This window comes from Callithrix jacchus, chromosome 19 (genome assembly GCF_049354715.1).
Source record: "Callithrix jacchus isolate 240 chromosome 19, calJac240_pri, whole genome shotgun sequence".
NCBI classification, from domain to species: domain Eukaryota; kingdom Metazoa; phylum Chordata; class Mammalia; order Primates; family Cebidae; genus Callithrix; species Callithrix jacchus.
In genome coordinates, this window is record NC_133520.1 from 32361962 (window position 1) to 32381735 (window position 19774).

General features: G+C 54.7%; 1 protein-coding gene across 4 annotated transcripts in view; it reads left to right on the forward strand.

Moving 5' to 3' along the window:
* The first annotated feature begins 2091 nt into the window (after nt 1-2091).
* The window catches only part of CNTN2 (contactin 2), a 36425-nt gene continuing 18742 nt past the window's right edge, over nt 2092-19774 (forward strand). Inside the window, exons 1-7 of one of the 4 annotated variants that reach the window (XM_078357003.1) lie at nt 2092-2217; nt 12173-12327; nt 17538-17856; nt 17972-18147; nt 18360-18455; nt 18863-19072; nt 19380-19479. In XM_078357003.1, the coding sequence (XP_078213129.1) occupies nt 12258-12327; nt 17538-17856; nt 17972-18147; nt 18360-18455; nt 18863-19072; nt 19380-19479 (971 nt within the window). In that variant the 5' untranslated portion in view covers nt 2092-2217; nt 12173-12257. Of the gene's footprint in view, nt 2218-2386; nt 2562-12172; nt 12328-17537; nt 17857-17971; nt 18148-18359; nt 18456-18862; nt 19073-19379; nt 19480-19774 lie in introns of those variants that run through there. The other 3 variants (XM_035281083.3, XM_035281081.3, XM_035281082.3) reach the window with 3 other exon arrangements.

The window sequence follows — 19774 nt, forward strand, 5'->3', positions numbered from 1 at the left end:
TTCCATTTGTTTACTGTTTCCTTTGAGCGAGTTCCTTGCTCTTACTGAGCAGCAACTGAAAAATGAGGATGATAACATGGACCTCTTGGGCAAGTAATTCAGGTAAAGCACTTAGCACAGCTCCTGTCATACGGGAGGCATTCAAAACAGATATTATTTCTGTTATTATCAAACTAATGGGCCCCACAAACAAAACTCAGCCTGCACCCCCAAAATGCCCACCCCACTATCTCCTCGGGAACAGGAGCATTTCGGAGACTGGCAGTGTAGATCCCTAATCCTCCCAAACTCATTCATACCAGACTTAGCCGAGAGCTTCAGACAAGTGAGAAGATGAGACTTTGGGAACAGTCTCCCCATCCAAGTCTAGGCTTGGCAAATGCTCTTGTTTTCACTTATCGTGTCTGCCAGAGTCCACATGGAGCATGCTGGTTACACTGAGATCTGGGAGTCTTTGGGACCCAAGTCACCTGTGCTGATGACCCTCCCCACGGGCCCAGCTCCCACCACAGGGCAGCAGCTCTCCTAAAATCGAGTCACAAAGACAGACATCTCCATCTAAAACAATCCTTGTAAGCATCTCCAGACCGTTGGCTCCTGGGCCAGCCAATTTCCTGGCCCGTCAGCCCCCTGCAGCAGACATAGCATCCTTTTCTTGGCAGGGACCTGTTTCTGCCATTTTCTGCTTGGAGGTCTGCTCTCTTTGGAGCCCAGACTGACTTGAGTGGTGTCAAAGGTTCATCTCAGGAGCTCAGAGGCAAGGTGCCAGCCCTCAGACATACAGACAGACAGACAGACAAGGACAAGGGCAAGAAGGGAGGGATATCCTAACAAGGGGATGATGTATCCCTCTGCATAGCAGCATTCAAAGTTATCTAAGAAACATCATTAGCAAAATCAAAGTCCTCCCCATCAGGAACAAAGAAGACTGTCTCCCAAGTTAGGCAAGCCCTTTGGAGGGGTGCAGAAGGAAGGGAGAGGAGCGCATGTGGGACCTGGGCAGGCATTCCAGCCTTGGAGGCTGAACAGCAGAACCTCCCCAACTTTTTCACCTTTTCCAGACCCTCTCATTCTGGCCCAGGTCCCCAGGACCTTATCCACTCAGGAAGACACAGAGCCATGATCCACATTTGACAGGTATAGCCATTTAAAACTGGGAGGCTGGCCTGGCCCCGCCAGCTGCTGCAGCATCTGGACTGCTCACCGGTCTTGCCTGTGCAAGCTGGACAGCAGGCAGATCAGAGGGGGGTGAGACAAGAGTGACAGCCTGACAGGGCCGACTGGTGCTGCAGATGGCTGGTCCCTCTGCCTCCGGGCCACAGCCTTCCTGGGCACTCCCCCGTGTGACAGGAGCAGGGCAGGAGAACTGCATCGCTGACCGGGATGAGCACTTAGAATTTCAGAGCTGGCAGGACTGTATCCATTTTTAATCCCTTCGGGTACCAGTGAGGCTCAGAGAGGGCAGGGCACCCAGCCAAATACACATAGCCAGTCAGTACAGAGCCCAGAGTACCCCTCAGACACCCAGACCCCTAATCCAGGGAGCTTTTCATGACACCACACTGCTGGTTGCTTCAAAAAGGGATTGGATCCAAACATACAGAAGTGCAAAAGTGTCCAGGATCAGTTATACAGTCAAAAGTGTTTCGCCGTCCTACTGTTTTGGGTAATCCTATTTGCATGAAATAACCCTAATAACCCACGCAATTGTATACGTGAAAATAGTAAACCTGGGGCATGTACTTAAATGTATTAAGAGTAGTGGTTGAGGGACTTTCACTATGTGTTTTTAAATGTCTTCTCCTATTTGGATATTTTGACAAAAAGCTCCAGCTACTTTTGAACAAGGGAAACAGTAAAGAGGAACAGGGGGTGGGCGGGCAGCAGAGACAGCCCCTCCCTCCCACTTGCCCCACACAGCAAGCTGAGATTTCTGATTTGGGTCTCTTCCTCGAACAGGGGATTTGTGGGGAAACAGGGAGTTTGGGCTCCATGGGTCTCCAGGGTTTGAGGAGTCACAGCCACTTTCTTTTCCCCGCCTCACCCCGCCCCTCTCCTGCCCCTTAAGCCCTGGGCATGGGGATGAGAAGTGGGGCTGGGCGAGGCCGGGAGGGCAGGCGGGCCAGACAGCACCCCGCGGCCTGTCCTGAGCCGCCCATGCATTATGGAAGACGCGCGCTGGGCTCGCTCCCTGGTCCTTAAATGACAGCAAATGAGGTAAAGCCAGGAGGGTGGGGACGGAAGGGGGGTGGGAGGGGGGCAGAAGGAAGCCATCTCCAGGGCCCCCGAGCGTTGGCTGAGGACCGGAGCCAGCCAGTGAGCGGAGCCTGGGAGAGGGAGGAGCACATCTTGATGCAGAGATGCTGCAGTGGCTCCGGGCGCGCTCACACACACGCGCCCTCACCCGCCACCGCCGCCACGGCCGCCGCACCCGGACAGCGAGCGGCTGAGGCCGGCAGGGCCCAGAGCAGGGCGGCCCAGGGGCTGGCGGCCCCACCGGCCCCGGCTCACCGACTCGGGCAGCGTCCACCTGCTCCAGCCAACACCCTTCTCTCGCCCAGGTAGGTGCTAACCGCTTTTGTCTCCTCCAGCCCATAACAGCGCGCCGCGCCGGAGCTCCCGGCTCAGTTCCTGTAAATATACCCCTTGTAACTTGGGAGGGGGCAGGGACGGGAACATCGGGCGGCTGGGGCTATTCTGACTTCTCCCCTCAGCCGCAGGGTGGCTGCTGGGGTTCCCCTCCGCCCTGTCTACGTGGGCGGCATCCCGCATGGCTCTCTCAGGCCAAGCCTGGCCAAAAAGCAGGACCCCAGGAGTGTGTCCAGGAATTCGAGTTGACCAGCGGGCAGGGGCAGCTGCCTGTGGAGAGGGCAGTTTCTCCTGGGCCAGCCCCGGGCTCCTGGTCCAGGACAGGAACAGTCCACACGGCCAGGCCCTGGGCCCTGGCCTGCCCCAGAATCCCTGCATAGAATTGAGCCGGAGTCCCCAGATTTGAGGTCAGCCAGGGTCTACCTCTGCGGGGTGACCTCTTTGCAAAGTCTTGCTTCAGTTGGACGGAGGAGGCGGCTGTGGGAAAGGGAGGGGAGCGCAGAACACAAGTTTGGGCAAAGGCCTGTCCAGGAACTTGGACGCAGGGAGGAGAGTCCCGAAGCCAGTCACATCCCAAAGGCGGAGAGGCTGGGGCCACAGGCTGAAATTCCTTTTCTTCCCTTCCCCCTCCCACCCGTAGCTTCTCCTTAGATCCCTCCCCTCCATCCTCACTAGTGGGAAGGAAGGCTTTGCACAAAGTTTGGCTTTTCAGTAAGGAAAGGGGCTGGGGTCAGAGTGGTATGAGAGGGGGAGGGCCAGAGCTGGGGAGTTCTGGAGAGAAGGCAGTCCTTCTGCCCAGCCCCATGGGGCTTACATAATGGGCTAAAGGTGGGGACAGCCCCAGCCAGTGAGTGTCCAGAGCTGAATCCTGTCACCTTCTCCAAGAGGGGCTCTCAGGTCTGGGAAGCAGCAGGGCGTGGAGGAGGCAGTGCCTGTGGAAGGAGAGAGTCCTCGGCTACTCGGGAACCCTTTAGCCCCAGACCCCTGGGGCTAAGCCTGTGTCCTGGGGTGGGGGTTGGGGGATGCAGTGAGACCAGGAGGAGTGGGTTGTGCATGCCATGGCCCAGCCCTGGAGAAAGGTGGGTTTCAGCATCTTTTCCCTCCACTCAGAAGGAGGTGGGAGGAGGAACAGCCCGAGGAACCCAGTGCACAGCTGATGTTCTGGGCTCATCTGGGCAACAGTTTCGGCCACCTCTCCCAGCCTTCTGGCTCACTTAGCCTCCGAGTCACTCTGCCTCCTGGTCCCACTCAGAGGGGCCGGATGAGCCACTGGAGAGTGAGTGCAGCAAAAGGTGGGCCACCTGTGGGAGAGGCTGCTATGACCACACCTCCCGGGGGTGGAGCAGAGAGACAGCCTGGAGGTCACAACAGGCTGTTTCTCACTCCTGGCCTTGGAATAAGGGAGCTCTCCCCTTAAAGACAGCAGCAACCAAGCCCCTCCCCAGGGTGCCCACCAGTTAACCCCTTCCTAGCCAAGCTGCAGAACCACTTACAGGGCTTTTGCCACAAGGTCAAAGTCCTTCCTAATATCCCATGGGAGTCCGTAGCCAGTAAGAGGGAGGCAGGAGGTGAGACAGACGGGAGGAGTCCCCAAGCCGATGTCAAAGTCACCCAAAGTCCACCTGCCTCACAGGCGCAGAGACCACTGCTCACACCATGAGTGGTGAGGGAAGCAGAGGCACAGTGCTCGTGGAGATGAATGCCCCAGACTCCAGGTGCCTGCTCTTGCTCCCGGCTCTCTCTCTCTCTCTCTCTCTCATTCTCCTCCCTTCCTCTCCTCCCTTGTTCCTCGCACTCCCTTCTCTGTTCGCGTGTATTCCACCGGCTTCAGCCCTCAGCCTTCCCCCACACCATTTCCCCTGCCAGATTTCACTCCTTATGCAACTCCATTCCAGCACCTTCTCTACCAGCAGTTGTTCAAATAGAGATGCATGTGGGATGGGCCTCCGAGGAGTGGTGCTCAGCGGGTGGTTGTGCATCCCCTCTCTGGCTGACCACACTTACTCCTTGGGAGCACGTACATACACAGGTGCACCCTAAGGCATCCTTTCTGCCTCTGAAGCCACCAGGGAAGCAATGCGTTTGGGGTGGTTTGGAGAATACATGGTCCCCTCTTCAGAAACCTCCTCAAGCCAAACGTTGGTGAGAAAGCGTATTTCAAAGACAATCTCTAAGCCTGAGTGTGGGTGGTATTTGTATTTTTGGAGGGATTCCTAGGGCAGAGCCAGGGGATTGGAGAAGAGGTGGTTGATACTCAGGGGAGGAAGAACCAGAGCAAAGAATATGCCAAGAAGCCAGGGGGACTAAAGTCAGACTGCAGGAGATACTTCCTGGTAGAAGGATGAGCCATAGGGAGATGGGACAATCTCCTTTCAGATGACTCTAAGGATGCTGTGGAGAACTGGGGTCTAGTCCAAGGTTAGGGAGTCCTGCCTAGAGGCAAAGGTTGGGCTGGTTGACTCTGGAAATTTCTTCCAACTTCTAGTAATCCTCTTTCAAATGTAGAATGTGGATGTGACTCAGGAATCCATAAGAAGACAGACATCCTTTTCATTCCCACATGCATGCTAGCCACCCCCTCATCCTTCAGGACTACAATCCCTAATCTAGACCAACCCCAGGAGCTGCTGATAACCTGGAACAGTTATGGGAGTTTCTGTGGGCTCTGTGTCCTGATGGTAACCATCCTGGAGTAAAGAAGTCCTTTCTTCAGTTCGATGATTCCTTGCTAGAAGATTAGCCCGTGTTTCTTTGTTCACCAAAGAGGATGCAAATGAAAGCAAGTTGTGTGGTGTCTCGTGCAAAACCTGAACACCTTCTATCCCAGGACACACTCAGGCCCAAACGCATCTCAGCGTCCTTCTTACCTAATGAGCCATTCGGTTCCCTACTTAGATGGGGAAGTCAACCCCAGCTCCTCACACATCCCCATCTGGTCAAACCTGCTGGGCTGCCTCCAGCCCAAGCTGGAGTGCCTGCCACCTCAAGGACCCAAAGGGTTCTCCCACCCCACGCCTGGTTGGACGGCAGCCTTCCCGCAGTGCTGCCCAATAGGTAAAGTTGATCTGGACCCCAAATCCAAATGAAACTAGCTTGAGAGGAGGAGCAGGTTGGACCCCACCCCCACCAGGCTTAAGCTGTGAACCACCCTGGAGGAAGCTGTCTAAGAACTGGGGGAGCCTCCTCTCACCAGAGTTTGGAGGACATGCAGAAATTGCTCTGCTAATTCGTGAGGAAATTTTTCCTGATTTGCTTCTTCAGAAACAAGCTGAAACCATTGTTTTTATGCCTGGCATCTCAACAAGGGATCCTTCTTCCAAAGCCCTCACTCACTGCCCCACACCCCATGCACAGCAGGGCAGGCAAATAGGAAAACCTAAGGTCTAGGGGTGGCTGGCTCCTGATCCTGAGCTTCCCAGGAGGATGGAAGCCTCTCCCCTTCTGTCCACTCCTTTCTTTAAAGGGCCTCTCTGTTGGAGTGAGTTTCTCCTGCAGGGGCAGAGACTCTAGGATCAGATCAAGGGCCAGATCCCCCCTGCCCAATGCTGGAAGCTCAGACAAACCCATGAGCCTGGGAGCCACAGCTCTCCCCAGAGGGCACATCAGTACCAGGGCTGGGCCTCGGGGAAGCAGCTGCAATCACAAAGAGCCTGCAGAGAGAGCTGAGCAGCACACAGAGAGGGCTAAGGAGGGACCAGGCTGCATAGCACCCCTGGTCCCCACTGCAGCTGAGGAGGTCCTTATGTTCCCATATCTGCCCTAAGGATATCTCTAGCTCAGGGTACCACAGAGACCCCCCAGTCACAATCCTTCACCCCGCCCCTGCCAGCTGCTGCCTGGCCTGGCATGCTGAGATCCTAGCAGCCCCCACTCATGCCACCACAGAGCCCTGTCCTGACCAAAGAGGCATGGGGATGGTCCAGACCTTCCTAAAGGACGATGGTGCTGTCCCAGGGGGCAATTCCTGTCCTAGGCAAAGGAAAGGGTGCTGATCTTAGATCCTGCCAGGCAGGAGGTGAGGGTGGTTGAGAAGGAGTACCTGCTTGGGAGTGTCCGTCCTGGCCACGTGCGCCCCTGAGCACATGTACCAGGTATAACTCTGTCTTGGGGCTGTGTCCTTGTGCCCTAGTCTGGGGTGGTGTGCTAGTGCTTACCTACGACCATTGCACCTGTGGGGTGTAAGAGGAGGGAGGCATCTGCCCAGGAGATTGTGGGTCTGTCAGTCTCTTAAATATGTGAGTGCAGGACATTGTGACTGTATAGAAGTAAGCCAGATGGGCACAGTGGCTGCGGACATAGGAGGGCTGTGAGAGTTCTCAGTTCTAAGATCTGATGTCTCCTGAGCACTCACTGTGGGCCTGTGATGGTGCTGACCTACAGCAGTCCGGTCAGGAGGGTCCTACCCTTCTCATCCCCATCTTGCAGATGGGAGAGTGAGGCTCAGAGAGGTTAAGTAATGACTGTGATAACCAGGGTTATACTAGTTAGTTTTATTAGGGTCATATTAGCTAGACAGCACAAGGCAGGCTGACCCAGTAGTCTGCCCTGATAACCGGTGTGCTGTGCTGTAGGATAGAGGCCAAGCGGGGACCTGTGGGGCTCCTTGAGTACTTTGTAGGCTAATAATAAACCACTTCGTCTCTGCCCACAGCTGGGCTCCGAACGCCCCTTTACTGCCACCATCCATCGGCAGTTGCCAAATCTCTCATTGCTCTCCAATTGCCATTACTGGGGAGAAGGGGAGAGAGATTCAGGGCCAGGAGCTGGCCATCCCAATCGGTAGCACTCTGGGGTGGCGGTATACCTTTCATTTTCTGACTAGCTCTGTGCAGGGGCCTTATCCCAGAACACCCTGCCATGTGCCGGAGCCCCACTCACAGCCTGCTGTCCCCCAGCTGTTCCCCCTGGTCCTTTGTTTCCTGGGCCCGGACAATTCAGCCAGCTCCCCTGGTGCCCCTGAACCCCCAGTGGTCCATTTCCCCATGTGCTGGTGCCTCCCAGGACCAGCTCCTGCTGGTGACAGCCTGTGCTTGCCTGTGCCAGCCTGTCCCTGCACCCCTGCACCAGGGCAGCTGGCCTGGGCAAGGCTTGGCTGGCTCAGGGCTCGCAGGGCCTGGCATAGCTCCACTCCAGCCTTGCTCCTGACAAAAAGGCCTCCTCCATCCTGGGCATTCTAGAGCACATAATAGGGCAGATGGTATGGGGAGGTGACTGCTCGGTGAACTCACGAGCACATCTTAGGCTGCACCGTGTTGGTCAGGGAGCTCCGTAGCGGCAGTCACTTTATTACACACATAGTCAATAAATACCGTGATAGAAGCGAATGTGGGCAGGACTGGACGCCAGCGGCCTCACGTCCAGGGAGGCAAGGAGCTCCAACATTTAGCCCAGACTCTGAAAGAGAGAGAATTTTTTCAACCAAGGCTGTGGCACACAATGGAGCTTAATATACATCTGATGATGCTGATGGGTCTCCGGTGCTCCCCGAGGGCAACCCCATGCGCTCCTGGATCCCGGCCCCTCCCCCACAATCTCCTCAAAGGCTGTGCATCTAGATCCCTGGAGGGTACCCAGGGTCCTTGGGCTGGATTATTTGTGATTGCCCATGGTAATTACTTATGGTAATAGAGACAACAGACAATTCTGACCACTGGAGGAGGGGAAGGATCTAAAATGCAGACATCCTGGTGGGTTTCGGGGAAACAAGGCAAGGGGCTGTGTCCTCACACCCAACACACACATACACACACACACACACACAGAGACACACACACACAGAGACACACACACAGAGAGACCGGACATCTTCATACACACACACATAGACACATGCATACATGCAGACACAAAGATCAGATCACACATATACACAGGGACATATAGACATGACAGACACATCCACTCACACTGGGACACAGACATGCACACACACACACCCTGCTCTCACCAGCACTGCTGTGGGAGCTGGGGACTCCAGGTAGGAATCTGCCCAGAGGCTATCCGGGAGTCTCCAGCCCCTGGTCGTCTGTCTCTGCCTTGCTCTGGCACATTCAGTACAAGTGCCTGGAGCCCAGGCTCCTCCCCTGGCCGGCACCCTGCTGCCCCCAGTGAGCTCCCAGGACTGGCAGGCCGGCAAAGAGCAGGAAGCAAACAATGATTGAGCACCTTCTCCATGCCAGGCACCAGGACGCAGCACACCAGTGCCAGCGGGGTGATTTTTCAACTTTTTGGAGCCATGGAGCCCTTTGTTTAAAGGGAACTTCATAGTAAAGTCTAGTAGTTAAGCAGATACAAGTGGAGCTGCTCTGGCTGGAGTGGGGAAGGAGCCTGAAGCCCCATCCTCTCTCCCTAGCCTCCCACGGTGGCCCTGAGACAGGTCCAAAATTCCCCAAGGCTTCACAGCAGTTTGAAAACCACTGTAGGGCACTCCAGCACCTCACGGAACCCTCCAAAGAACTCTGTAAAGTGCATGTTAAAGCTCCACTTTGCAGATGGGAAACTGAGGCTTCACAAGGGGCATTAACTTGTCCAAGCTCACAAAGCTGTTTAGAGATGAAGTCAGTATTACCATCCCCTGTTCATCAGATTCCAAACCCTGGAAGGTCCCAGCACCTCTCTATTCTGAGGATAACTCCCTGCATTTGTCTGTGATCTCCCCTGACCAGATACCCTGATACCCTAGAGCTCTGAGTGTGTGTGTGTGTGTGTGTGTGAGAGAGTCTGTGTGTGAGTGTGAGCGTGTGTATGTGTATCTGCATGTGTGTATGTAAGCGTGTGTATGTGTGAGTGTGAGTGTGTATGAGTGTATGTGTGTGAGTGTATGTGAGAGTGTGTGTATACGTGTGTGTGAGACTGTGTGTGTGTGTGTGTGTGTGTGTGAGAGAGAGAGAGAGAGAGAGAGAGAGAGAGAGAGAGAGAGAGAGAGTCTGGCCTTAAGGTTGCCCCCAGGAAGCACTGAACACTGGTCAGCCCTATCAGTTATGTATAGACTGTCCCTGACTTATAGGGACTAGACTTACAATTTTTCAAATTCACGGTGGGGCAAAAGCAATACACATCCAATGGAAACCATACTTTGAGTATCCAACAACTAATTTGTTTTGCACTTTCAGTACAGTTTTTTAATACATTACATGAGATACTCAACACTTTATTATCAAATAGGCTTTGGATTTGGTGACTTTGCCCAACTTCAGGTGAATGTAAGTGTTCTGAGTACTTTTTTTTTTGAGACAGAGATTCGTGCTTGTCACCCAGGTGCAGTGCAATGGCGAGATATTGGTTCACTACAGCTTCTGCCTCCCGGGATCAAGCAATTCTCATGCCTCAGCCTCCTGAGTAGCTGGGATTATAGGTACCCACCACCACACCCAGCTAATTTTTGTATTCTTACTAGATATGGGGTTTCACCATGTTTGCCAGGCTGGACTAGAACTCCTGGCCTTGGGTAAAATGATTGCCTCGGCCTCCCAAAGTGCTGGGATTACAGGCATGAGCCACGGCGCCTGGACTTCTGAGTACATTGAAGGTGGACTTGGCTAAGCTATAGTGTTCAGTAGATCAGGTGTATTAAATGCATTTTTGACTTACAATATTTTCGACTTTCGGTGGTTTTATCGGGATGTAAGCCCGTCGTAAGTCAAGGAGCATCTGTATGAGCCCCATCACGTGCACCCGCGCATGTGCCCACTGGCTCCTGGAGGCATGTAATCACAGTTGTTCTCGACCAGTTACATGCAACATACAAGTAACAACTATGACGTGCCAGGTACTTTGCTAGGCACAGGAAATATCAAGATGAATGCAACACGATCACTCCCCTGGGCAGCTCAGAACCTTCTAATGGAGACAGACACAGTTCTATAGGAAGCATATCAAACGTGAATTCATATCAAGAACAGAGTGAATTCTCTGCGCAGACAGGGCATCTTAGGCACTTACCGGCAGGGGTGAGACATGGACAGCCTTGCAGGAGAGGCTGCCTTGCCTGGGAAAAGCATTACAGGAGAATGGAGACGGATGTGCTGGTGGAATGTCGGAGGAGCTGCAAGTGCAGATTGTCTTGAGTTCAAGTCTAGAATTGAGAGTGGCAAGGACAGGGAGGGGCAGGTAGTTGGGGAGAAGTGGCACCTGGGCACTCTGCCTGTTAATGGAAAGTGGATATGAGGCTGCAGTCAGGGTGAAGGGGGTGCCATGGGCTCCCCCCACTGCCGGCAAAACACCCAGCTTCCTTTCCCATATCCTTCCTGACGGCCCCTGGGGCCACCTCTCCCTTCTTTCCCCCCAGCTCCTTTGGGTGCCAGCTGTGGTTGTGAAAGAGGCAGGAAAAGGTTGTGGGGTGATCAGATGTGGAAGGTGAAAAGGGTTTGGGAGCGCTCTTCCTGAGGGAATAGTGTAATGTGAGACAGGGCAGATCCTGAGCTGGCTCTGGCCTTCAGCCCCTGCACAGGCTGGAGCAGCAATCTTAGGTCCCCTGTTCCCATTCAGGGGACAGCATTCCCAGGCCCTTGGCCACTCTGCATTCTGGTAGCATCACCAGAGCCAGAACACTGAGATCCAGAGATGGGACAGGTCTTGCAGGCAGGTGGTGAAAGGGCCCCCAGCCAGGCTTTCTCCCCGAGCCCTGACTCCCACCCCCTGCGCTTAGGTTTCTGCAAAGCGGGCAGGCAGAGCAGAGCAGCAGAATCTGCTGCCGAGCTAGCTGGTGGCCCTGAGCCCAGTGACCCAGGTTCACTCTGATAACTGATAACTGGAAAGCCAGGCTCCTGACATTCTGAACTAAGAAAGTCCTCCCAGGGACTGGGAATGAAGAGGGAGGCTGGCTCTGCCCTGCCCTTGCCTCCCAAGCAGAGGCCCCATCTCTCAGACTGAAACAGGCCTTCTGACTCAAGGACTGAACCAAGTCTCAGCTCATCACTGTGCAAGTGGGAGGCTCCTCTGGGAGGTGCATTAACTCTTTTGGCCCCAAAGGCCTGCTGGGCCCCTTCACCCATCTGGTTGGGGGCATTGCTAATGGAGCCAAGGTCATGATTCCACTGGTAAGAGGGTGTGGACAAATCAGTGAGACCCCCTCCTTCATGCTAGGAAAACAAGGCTGGGAGACTTAAGGCAGCTCCCAGAGGGGCTTATTAGCTCCCACCCAGACAGCTGAGGGGAAGGGGCAGGGGGAATGTCGGCCCCTAGCCCAACTGCCAGAGGAAGACGTTACTGACTTCCTACCCAGGAACGGGTCCTGTTCTCTTTTGGACCCCGCCTCAAGAGCTGACTGGCGGGAGGGCAGGTGCGTTCTTGCCTCCCAATTAATCACTGCTTTCACTTCCTGAGCGGCACCCCGCTGGCTGGAATGGGGGCGGTGAGGGGACAGGGCTGAGCCAGACTCCCAGGGGACCAGTAGAAGGCACTCAGCCCCAGGAAGAGCTTCTTGGTAATAGCCAAGCCCCTTCCTCTGGGGCCCTGAGGAGGATTAGTGCCTGGGTAATTCCGGCAGCTCCCCAGGCCGAGGTAAAAGCATTGGGAACCCAGATGTGCTTGGAGCTGGGAGGGGTGCTCCTTGGCTCAGAGCCCTCCTCTGCTGCCTCCCCAGGTCCTTTTCAGCCTCCAGCTGGGCTGTCCCCAAGCTGAGCTGAGGCTCTTCTCCTCCGATTCCCACCTCCGCCCGGACACCCGCCATGGGGACAGCCGCCAAGAGGAAGCCACACCTGCTGCTGGTAGCCGCTGCGGCCCTTGTCTCCTCTTCAGGTAAGAGGACTCACCTGGGCTTTGCAGCCCAGCAGGCATGATTACAGCGTGATATCCTTGCTATGACTGGGTGATGATTACAGAAATCATTGGCTCTGCATTGTGGGAGGAACTAGATTTCTGAGGCATTTCCTTGCTAAAATTTCCCATGTGTAGATCTTACCTTCCCTCTGAATTTAGGAGGAGAGGGAATGTCTTTGCCGTATTATAGATGAAGGAAGAATAACCCAGAGAGGGTAAGTGGCTTGCCCTGGGTCACACAGCAAGATGATGGCATGCCAGAACTCCACAGTATCACCCAGAGTTGTAGCCCCAAAGGCTGCACTGTCCTATACAGAAGGTCATAGCCACATGGGACTACTACAACTCAGATTCAATTCCATTTTAAAAATAATTTCCGGCCAGCGCAGTGGCTTGTGCCTGTAAATCACAGCACTTTGGGAGGCCAAGGCGGGCAGATCACCTGAGGTCGGGAGTTTGAGACCAGGCTGACCAACATGGAGAAATCCTGTCTCTACTAAAAATACAAAATCGGCTGAGTGTGATGGTGCACACCTGTTGTCCTAGCTACTTGGGAAGCTGAGGCAGGAGAATCGCTTGAACCTAGGAGGCAGAGACTATGGTGAGCCAAGATCATGCCATTGCACTCTGGCCTGGGCAACAAGAGTGAAACTCTGTCTGAAAATAAATAAATAAATAAAATAAAAAATAAAAATAATTACCTCAAGTGTGGGACGAAATGTGCACTAGCCACATTTCAAATGTTCAATAGCCATATTGGCTAGCGCAGAGCAGAGAACATTTCCATCATTGCACTCTCCCGTGTGTAAGCACACACGGGAAGGCACATGTGTGGGTGGGTGTGTACATAGCTGAGGAGGCAAGTGTGGGGTGTGAAGGTGTGTGTATGGATGTGGATGGCAGAGAGGCTAGAGGTATGAGTGAAGTGTCTGCACAGGGGTGCTGCTACACTGGGATGTAGTCCCCTGACATGAGCAGACAGTGGTCAATCCCACAAAACCCTGTAAGTGTTTCTTAAGGCAACCCTGCATCCCAGCAAACGGACCGAGTATAGACCAGGATGTGGGAAAAGATGTGGCAGAGAAGGGAACCCAGGTTCTCCTCCGGCAGGGAGGGTCCAGCTTGGAGAAGAGGCAGGGGGAGGCTGGCAGAAGGGGAGAGGGTAAGGGGGGCAGGCAGAGAGGCGCAGGCCAGCTGGACTCTGGAGAGCATGGCAGGCCAGAGGGCTGGGCAGCTGACCTGTCCTAGGGCAAAAAGGAGGTCCCCAGCCGCCTCCTGCTCTAAGGAGTGTGCTGGACACACTGCTTGGCCTCTGCCCTGACCATCAGCTCAGATCAGTAGATGCTTCTTTTCTCCTTAAACATCTCTGTGGGGCTATCCATGGTCCTTCTGGAGTTCTAAGCACCTCAGGCTCCACCTCCCCCACCCAATACCCCCTGCAAGGCTACAGCTGGTGCATTTCAGGTCCTTTGTCTCATGAGGGAAGGACTCCACTGGCATACTTTCTGATGTTCTTATTGTGTCCTAACTGCTTCCCAATTCTGCAGCTCAGTCAGTGAGGCTGCTGGGAAACAGGGCTCACTCAGAGTAGCAGGGGGGTCCCCAGGCCTCACTACCTGTCACAGGGTCCACCAGACTGGGAAGAGCTGCTGGGGTGGGGTGCCTCAACTGCACAGAGTGGAGACACCCACCCCAGAAGGAGCAGAGAGGAGGCACCTGGGCTCCTAGCATCCCCTCCCTCAGGAACACCTCCGTGCTGGATCCACACCATCTGAAGCAAGGGGTTTGGACAGTCTACAAGTCCTCAGACCCAGAGACACATGAGGCCTGTGGCCAAGGGGCTGGGATCTGGTCTGCCACCTCCCAGAGCTCCAGAGAAAACGGGAGTGGCAAATCCCATTGCTGGCCCCCACCCTTCCCAGGAAGGTGCCTCAGCTCTGGGCTTTTCTTGCTGGAAAGAAAAAGCTATATCCTTGGGATATAGCTTTGCATTCCTGGCACTCCAGTGCAAGGACACATCAAGGCTCCCCCTCCACCTTCTCATCGCTCTACCTCCCTTCCTCTGCAAGGTTTCTGACGCCGGTGTTTGCAGGAAGAGTTACCAGGAAGAGCATCAGAAAAAAGTCAGAGAGGATGTGGAGCAAGAATAAGGAAGGGCTGGCCTTGCTGGGAGAGCCTGTTTTGTTGTTGTTGTTTGTTGTTTTTTTTGTTTGTTTGTTTTTGAAACAGAGTCTCACTCTGTCCCCCAGGCTGGAGTGCAATGGCGCGATCTTGGTTCACTGCAACCTCCACTTCCTGGGTTCAAGCAAGTCTCCTGCCTCAGCCTGGGATTATAGGCACCTGCCACCACAGCTGGCTAATTTTTGTATTTTTAGTAGAGATGGGGTTTCACCATGCTGGCCAGGCTGGTCTCAAACTCAGGTGATCTGCCTACCTCGGTCTCCCAAAGTGCTGGGATTATAGGCAGAGAGTGTTTTTGCATGTGCATGTGTAAGCACACACACGGGAAGGCACATGTGTGGGTGAGTGTGTACATAGCTGAGGAGGCAAATGTGGGGTGTGAAGGTGTGTGTGTGGATGTGGATGGCAGAGAGGCTAGAGGTATGAGTGAAGTGTCTGCACAGGGGTGCTGCTACACTGGGGATCATGAATGTGTCTAGAAAGTCTCACAGCACAGTGCCACCAGCTCTCATACCCCAGCTGCCCTGCAGAATGCCCAGAGGCATTTTCTTTTCTTTTTTTTTTGAGATGAAGTCTTGCTCTGTTGCCCAGGCTGGAGTGCAGTGGCATAATCTCAGCTCACTTCAACCCGGGTGGAGACCTCCCAGGATCAAGCAATTCTCCTGCCTCAGCCCCAGCCTCCTAAGTAGCTGGGACCACAGGCACCTGCTACCACACCCGGCTGATTTTTGTATTTTTGGTAGAGATGGGGGTGGGGGGGGTTTCACCATGTTGGCCAGGCTAGTCTCGAACTCCTGACCTCAGGTGATGCACCCACCTCAGCCTCCCAAAGTGCTGGGATTACAGGCGTGAGCCACCGCACCTGGCCCAGAGGCATTTTCTAAGCCTTGGATTCCCGAGCCTTACTCCAGGAGATTCTGACTCCTTATCTGTGAGATGGAGCAGGGCCTCTGCTGGTTCCGAAGGGAAACAGAGGTCAAGAGTCAGGGACACTGGGGTTAAGAATGCTGGTGGTGGGGTCAGCCTGGCCAAGGTCTAAACCCCCAGATCTGCTCCTTCTCGCTGAGGGATCCGGGGCAAGTTATTGAAGCTTTCTAGCTTTCAGTTTCCACATCAGGATAACAAGAAAATGGTAATACCTATCTCGTAAAGAGGTTATGAGAAGGAAATGTGGAGCATGGTATTGGATAAACAGCGCTCCATCAACAGCACCTATTTTTATTCTTATGAATGCAGGGATTATATATAAATGTCTCCATGACCATCTATAGCTGTGTGGGGTTGGGGGGATGAATGTGTATAAACGTGTGTATCTGGCCATTTGAGGAGCTGAGGGAGATGCATATGTACGAATGTGTGTGTGATATGAGTGTCCATATAAGAGAATTTATGGCAGTGAGAGATGGGAGGTGTGCATATGTGAGTATTTGGCTGAGTGGAAGGCTGAGAGCAGAGGAGAAAGGTTTCTTGGGAAGAAGGAGTCTGAATGCATCAGAATGCCTTGAGCCCACTCAGCCACCCCCATCACCCAGAGTTCTTGGAAGCTGCTATTGTACTAGGTGGTTCCCAGCAGCCCGGCTACCCCGCAGCCCCTCCTTTGCCTCCCCTCCCAGCAGTGCCAGCTGAGGCAGGGGTTCCTACCCTACACCACCATCATTAACTTGGGATTAAGCTGGGCTCCCCAGCCGAGACGAAGCCATCACCGCCTGCCGCCTCCACCTCCGAGGCCTGGGGCGGCAGTGAAGGAGAATGGCACGAGGGATGTCTGCACCGGGCCATTTCTGGGAGCCCTGCCTCCTACCTTATTGTGAGAGCTGCTTAGCAGCTGCCCTCTCTCCCAGGGGGCCAGGGCTGGGCCTCAGCTGCAGCATGGGGCCACCCCCTGCCCCTGGAAGAGGACTGACGGCTGGATGCGCTAGGAAAGGAAGTAATTGGTTAATGGGGATCCCTTTCCCCAGGACCCACCAAGGAAGGCCTGAAATCAGCTGTGTTAAGAGGTAGAAGCCAATTAGGGATGGCCCAGCTCCCACCTGACACCGCAGAGGCAAAACAGACTGTCCCTGCCAGTGAGCAGAAAGCCCACCCAGCCCTGTCAGCACAATGGTGCATGAAGAGAGGGGGTCTGCCCCCTTTGCCTGTGTGGTACCCATTGGTCCAGCAAGCTCAGGAGGAATAGATCTATCTGTGCCACAGACATGCTGGGTGACCATGGGCAAGTCATTCCCTTCTCTGGACATTTCCTAAATTGTGATACTGGAATTGCATGAAACTGCCACCAAAGCAAACTGCCCACCCTCCCCACACCATAAGGCCGTCCTCCTCCTCCAAGTCCCCACCCCACCCCACCCCACGCGTGGCTCCAGCAGAGCACACTCTCCATGCCTGCCACCTTCCGAGGGTTTGTCTGGCCGAATCCTCACACAGACCCTGGGAGGTGAATTCATATGCTTTTCATTTTACAGGTGAAGACATTGAGGCTCAGAAAGGTTCTATAACTTTCTAAGGTCCCACGGCTAGTAGAGGGCCCGCCTAGTCTCCAAGCCCAGGCCTCATCGGTCCTCATTGCCCCAGGAGGGGTATTAGACTCCAGGGACACACCTCGTCTCTGTATGTTTGTGGTTGGTGATGTCTGCACCTCACACCCCGCAGATCAGTTTTTCTGGAAGGCTCCCTTAAAGCCCCCTGGGAGGCAGGACTGCCTCCATGGTGAGGCCCAGCATCTTGAACATTAGTTGCTCTTAAGGCGTTTGCCACCGTGCATGGTCACTTTCCTGTCTCCCTCCTGGGACTGCAGGGAGCCCCTTGAAGAAGAGAAACTGTGTCTTCATCATTTTTACAAGCCAGTCTCTAGCCCAGTGCTGGGGACAGAGCAGGTGCTCAATACCTGAGTGTGGGATGGGTGCTTGACTAAACTAATATGACCAGATGGGGCCTGCCCAGCCTATTTACATTCAATTTTAATTTAATTCAGATAATACAAAATGTAAAATGTCATCCCTCTGTCGCAGTAGCCACATGTCAAGTTCTCAGCAGCCCCACGTGGCGACTGGTTACCACACTGAACAGTGCAGAAAAGGGAACATTCCAGCATCACAGAAAGTTTTACTGGACAGCACAGTCCAAGAGGCCAGGCTCCAGCCAGGCCCAGGCTCTGAGGCCTCTGGTGGTGTCATCACCTGCAGCCTGGAGTTCAGCCCTGGGATCCCCAACCACCTTCGGGCCTGTCTTTGAAGACCAGCCCCTCAGTGTGCTATTCCCAGAGGAGTCCACGGAGGAGCAGGTGTTGCTGGCGTGCCGCGCCCGGGCCAGCCCTCCAGCCACCTATCGGTAAGGCCTTTGCAGTGGGTGCTGGGAGGCCCTGGGCAGCCACTGAGCACTGTCCCACACCAGCCCTGCCACCAGGCAGGACTCAGAGGTCCCCTTCCTCCATCTGCTGCTGCAGGTGGAAGATGAATGGCACCGATATGAAGCTGGAGCCAGGTTCCCGTCACCAGCTGGTGGGGGGCAACCTCGTCATCATGAACCCCACCAAGGCCCAGGATGCCGGTGTCTACCAGTGCCTGGCCTCCAACCCAGTGGGCACCGTTGTCAGCAGGGAGGCTGTCCTCCGCTTTGGCTGTGAGACCCGTGGGGGACCAAGATACTTTGGGAGAGGGGGAGAGAGGGCTAGGAGAAAGAACCCAGAAAGAGCAAGTGACACCCTCAAGCCAGGCCTTCCTGACCTCACGTAACATGTCATAGTGAACTGCTGCTTCTCTGTGAAGAATGAGTCAGGAAGGGGGCTCCCAGGCCAGGGAGACAGTGCCTAAGCCTCTGGTCTCTGCCTCCAGTTCTGCAGGAATTCTCCAAGGAGGAGCGAGACCCAGTGAAAACTCATGAAGGCTGGGGCGTGATGTTACCCTGTAACCCACCTGCCCACTACCCAGGTGAGTCCAGCCCTTGGGCCAGGGCTAGAGAGGGCACAGGAAAGGCTTCCAGATGCTTGGCAGAGGAAGCATGGAATAAACGGTGACCCCTGGAGATGACCCTTAGAAGCACTCATTCCTGGGGCCCCAATTTTCAATGCTCTGTGTTTCCTTTATGGGTCTGTCATTTTCTATCTCTGTGCCCTGCTTCTGCCTCCAAACTAGGTGGTCCCTGAGGGCTACCATCCCTGGCAGACTTAATGCTCCCTGAGGGCAGGAATAAGGTCACTTCTGTCTAGGTCTCCCCTTAGCACCTGTTCAGAGCATGGTGGGGGGACTTGCAGAACCCACCAGCATGCTGGGGCCCCACCCAGCGTGGCCCTGTTAGCCCAGCACCCCCTGGTTTCCTCCAACTCCTCACATCTTAGGCTTGTCCTACCGCTGGCTCCTCAATGAGTTCCCCAACTTCATCCCGACGGACGGGCGCCACTTCGTGTCCCAGACCACAGGGAACCTGTACATTGCCCGAACCAATGCCTCAGACCTGGGCAACTACTCCTGTTTGGCCACCAGCCACATGGATTTCTCCACCAAAAGCGTCTTCAGCAAGTTTGCTCAGCTCAACCTGGCTGCTGAAGGTCAGGCCTGGCCAGGCGTGGCTGGAGGGAGGGAGCGGGAAGGGTCAGCGGGCATTGAGAAAAGGGTTTTTTCCTTGGAAATTGGAAGATCAGTGCACAGAGCACTGATTCCAGGGCCTGGACTCCCAGATCCTCCTGCTTCAAATCCTCAGGCCCCTGCCCCAGGCCCCAAGGGGAAAGGAAGTCTTCTGAGACTCCACATAGCTGTCCAGACAGAGTTGGCTCTGAAAGGTACTGAAATCTCAAGGACAGGAGCACCTGAGCTGGAGTCAGCCTCATCTAACCTATAAAACCCCTCTCTCCCCAGACACCCGGCTCTTTGCACCCAGCATCAAGGCCAGGTTCCCAGCAGAGACCTACGCGCTGGTGGGGCAGCAGGTCACCTTGGAGTGCTTCGCCTTTGGGAAGTGAGTGGGAAGAGGGAGGGGGGCCAGGGCACAGCCTCTTGGGGGCACAAGTGACCCTAGGGTGAGGGCAGGCAGAGTCAGGGCTCACTCATTTTGGTGTCCCTCATAGGGTCTAGCAAAGTACTGGGTGCACAGTGGGTATTGACCAGCACTCACTGGACACTAACTCTCTGGGTGAGACATGGCATGTGCCAGGGGCCTTCCATGTCCTGGTTTACTTGGTCCTTCAGCAGTGCATGGCAGGCTCAAACAGCTTGAGTAACACCTAGGGCTGGAGGCAGGCAGCACAGTGTAC